The sequence below is a fragment of the Chaetura pelagica genome, unplaced genomic scaffold (genome assembly GCF_000747805.2).
Source record: "Chaetura pelagica isolate M959 unplaced genomic scaffold, ChaPel_1.0 scaffold311, whole genome shotgun sequence".
In the NCBI taxonomy this organism is placed as follows: domain Eukaryota; kingdom Metazoa; phylum Chordata; class Aves; order Apodiformes; family Apodidae; genus Chaetura; species Chaetura pelagica.
The window spans coordinates 219,559-223,267 of NW_009952152.1; the positions used below are offsets into that span (position 1 = coordinate 219,559).

At 60.5% G+C, this 3,709-nt stretch overlaps 1 protein-coding gene across 1 annotated transcript in view; it reads right to left on the bottom strand.

Annotated features, from left to right (window-relative positions):
* The window catches only part of SRCIN1 (SRC kinase signaling inhibitor 1), a gene marked incomplete at its 5' end in the record, with an annotated part of 22,124 nt that overhangs the window by 14,436 nt on the left and 3,979 nt on the right, over positions 1–3,709 (bottom strand). Inside the window, 6 exons of the mRNA XM_010007009.1 lie at positions 14–112; positions 208–362; positions 554–803; positions 1,489–1,801; positions 2,848–2,995; positions 3,212–3,342. Coding sequence (XP_010005311.1) covers positions 14–112; positions 208–362; positions 554–803; positions 1,489–1,801; positions 2,848–2,995; positions 3,212–3,342 — 1,096 coding nt within the window. The remainder of the gene's footprint in view (positions 1–13; positions 113–207; positions 363–553; positions 804–1,488; positions 1,802–2,847; positions 2,996–3,211; positions 3,343–3,709) is intronic.

The following is a 3,709-nucleotide window of genomic DNA, read 5'->3' on the forward strand; positions in this document are numbered from 1 at the left end:
TGATGCCAGAGGCGATGATGGGGGGGGTGGACGCCGGCCTGACCACCTCTGACACCGTCCGTCTCAGCTTCACCTGCGGCTTCTGGGTCTCCAGCTCCTCCGACTCGGCCTTCTGCAAGGGGTCGGCAGGTGGTGAGGGCTCTGGGGGTCGTTCCAGGGCTGGTCTCTCCAACAGGGACCCGCTGGGTCCATCCCGTGGTTCCCTACCTTCATGAACCCGGGCTCCTTCTTGCTGGTGACGATGACCTCGCCGCTGCGGGTCGTGGTCAGCCCGTGGGAGGAGGGGAAGCTCCGGCGGGGAGGAGGAGGGGGAGGAGATTTGGAAGGTTTCTCGGTCCGGTATCGCGGCACCGTCAGCTCGTCTGGGCACAAACGGTGCTGTGAGGGCACGAGACCTTTCCCTGCCCCTCTCATACGACACCCGAGGCTCCCCTACCCACACACCTCCCCCCCTGGGGGGCAGCCCCACTGGGGACAGCACGGCCAGGGCACATGCAGGACCAGGCAGCCCCCGGGGATGCAGAGGTGGCTCCATGTCCTCCCCACCCTGTACCTGAGCCCCGGCGGCCGTTGGGGTCCCCTTTGCCCCCCGTTTTTGCTGCGTGCTGAGGCTTGGAGGGCTTGTGCTCGGGGGTGGAGGCAGCACTGCTGCTGCCCGTGGTTTGGTTGTGCTTGGCAGCGAGCTCCAGGTCGGGGATGGCCTTCATCAGCTCGGCCTGTGTCTCCTCCAGCAGGCGGTTGATGTCCTTGGCGCTGTACTGGGTCAGCGCCGCCCGCTTCTCCTCCCAGTCCCGCTCGGCAGCCTGTGGACCAAGAGGCAGATCCTGCTGCAGCCCCCCAGCCACACACCAGCTGTGCCCGCCCTTGCAGGCAGGATGTGACCCACAGCCCAGCTGTACCTCCCCAACCTCCTGCCAAGCCCAGGGGGGGTAGGGAAGGCCAGTGCTGACCCCTTCTCCAAGCTGTGCACCCCAACATATGCACTTGGGGGTGGCTCCCAAGGCTGCTGGCATCACCCAGAGCTCCCCACCCTCCAGAATCATGGAATAATTTTGGTTGGAAAAGACCATTAAGGTCATCAAGTCCAAGCATTAACCCAGCACTGCCAAGGCCACCACTAAACCACGTCCCTCAGCACCACATCTACATGCTTTTTAAATCCTTCCCGGGATGGTGACCCCACCACTCCCCTGGGCAGCCTCTGCCAGGGCCTGACAACACTCTCAGTGAAGAAATCGTGATAAGACACAGTAAGACTTGTGCTCCAGACCCTTCCCCAGCTCCATTGCCCTTGTCTGGACACCCTCCAGCCCCTCAATGTCCTCCTCACAGTGAGAGGCTCAAACCCCAGATATCCCATTGGCCGCAAACCCAACAAGGAGGAAGATGGACCCTGTTCCTGTTCCAAATTTCAGCTGGAACCCATAGGAATAGACCTTCCAGAAGAGCCCCCCAGCTGAGGAATGCCCCCCCACCCCAGGCTCTCACCTCCACAGATACAGCTTTGTCTGCACTCTTCTTGCTGGGGGTCTCTGGCCCTGTCTGGGTCTTGGCAGGTACCATCTCCGGAGCTCGGGAAGAGTTATTGCTCTTGGAAGGGTGGGTCTGGGTCTGGGGGGGGCTGTGCCCAAAGCTGGGCATGCCCAGGGTCTCGGTGGCAGCCCTGAGGTGGTGGAGGCTCACTGGGGGGCTGGTGGGCATCTCCAGATCCAGCCCTTTGCTGAAGTCTGTCTCAGGGGCCACCTTCTTGGGGGACTGGCTGAGGTTGCTGGGGGAGCTCCACACGCCCTCGTCCACTTGCCTGCCAGGGACAGAGCAAAGGTGCTGGGTGGCTGCAAGGACTGGGGGGAAGGGACCTTAAAGCTCATTTAGTCCCAACCCCCCTGCATGGGCTGGGACACCTCCCACCAGCCCAGGCTGCTCCAAGCCCCACCCAACCTGCCCTTCAACACTGCCAGGGATGGGGCAGCCACAGCTTCCCTGGGCAACCTGGGCCAGGCTCTCACCACCCTCACACCAAAGAATTTCCTCCTCATGTCTCACCTAAATTTCCCTCTACCAGCTTGAAACTGTTCCCCCTTGTCCCAGGTTCCCTGATGTGTAGAAGGGGTTGGAGTTGATGCTACAGCCTCTCTTGGGGAGCACACAAACAAGCTCCTCTACCTCACTGTCCATTTTTATGAACCTTGCAGGAAATTGTATCTCTCTGAATCCTGCCCTGTCAGATCTGTCTGAAAATGCCCTTTGGATCCGAAGTGATTAGGACTGGGAATGACAGGGAGGCAGATTCAGAGGCTGCCTGATCACCCGAGCTTGTTTCTGCAGCAAAGCAGGGCAGCAATGAGCCTGAGGCAAGGCTGGTGCTGGAGCCTGGCTGAGCCAGAAGCCACCCCAAAAGGTGTGGTGATGGGAGGAGGCAGGTGGGCTCAGCCCCACGCACGAGCCTTGTATCTGGAAGATGATTTTTCCCCAGCAGAACATTTTTGTGCTCCTCAGGAAAGAGATTTCCCAAAACACTCTCTGGCTGGCTGTAGGAGGACACTTTTTTTCCAGGTGATCAGGAAAAGCCAGTTTAGAAAGATGGGTTCCCACATGGACACTGGAGACGACTGAGGGTAATTTTTAGTTCCTTAGCAGAGAAATGAGCCTTTTTTTTATTTTCTACAGCCCTTGGGCTTTGCATCCATAATGCACAGAGGGCATCAGCACAGACGTGACGGGCACAGGGACAGCTGAAGGGACCAGCTGTGCCCTCCAAGGTTCTCATAAGGGGCAGAAGATGCGACTACGTGGGGGGCAGCCAGGGTGAGCTCTGGGGGGGCTGTGGGGCCGGGGTGGGGGGCTCACCTGCGGATCTGGGCCAGGGTGTCTGTCACTGTCTTGCAGCGCTTGAGCAGCCCGTCCAGGCGGTTCGGCTCCTCCTTGAGGAACTTGACGGCTTCCACCTCCACCCGCAGCACCACCCGCATCTTGCTCTGCAGGCTGGGGAACTGGGCTGATGGGGGGAGAGCTGGGGGTCACCAGGGGAACCCCCCTCCTGGTGCCTGCCTGCCCCCGTGGGAGGGATGGAGCAGGGAGGTGCAGGTGAGCACCAGTGTGCAAACCCAGAGGGAGCAGGAAACCTGGAGCATCCCACGAGTGTGAGGATGGAGAGGGGAGATGCAGGCAGGCTCCACTTGCCACCCAACCCCAGAACCAGCCATCTCCTCACCCTTGAGGTCTGTCAACGTCTCCCCCAGCTGCTTGAGGACCACGGCCTTCTCCTCCAGCTCCTGCACTGGGATGAGCCGGTGGTTGTGGGTCAAATCCTTCTGGATCTTCTCCACAGACTTCTCCAGGTCACTGTGAGCAGAGGCAGGACAGAGGTGACACTGCTGCTCCACAACCAGCCTGGCAGGTCCCCACACAGCAGAGGGGAGAGGACAACTGGGCTGGGGACCCCTTCTTATAGTCACAGAGTGGTGAGAGTGGGAAGGAACTTCTGAAGCTCCAACCTCCCTGGCTAGAGCAGGATCACACAGGAACGTGTCCAGATGGGTTTGGAATGTCTCCAGAGAGGGACACCTCTCTGGGCAGCCTCACACCCACAGTAAAGCACTTTTCCCCCTTTGTTTTCCCCTTCACGCTGGACACACGGTGGGGGGTGGGACCCGGCACCGCGAGGAACTGCGACCCCCACCCCTGGGGGCCGTGACCCGCGGAGATGGGC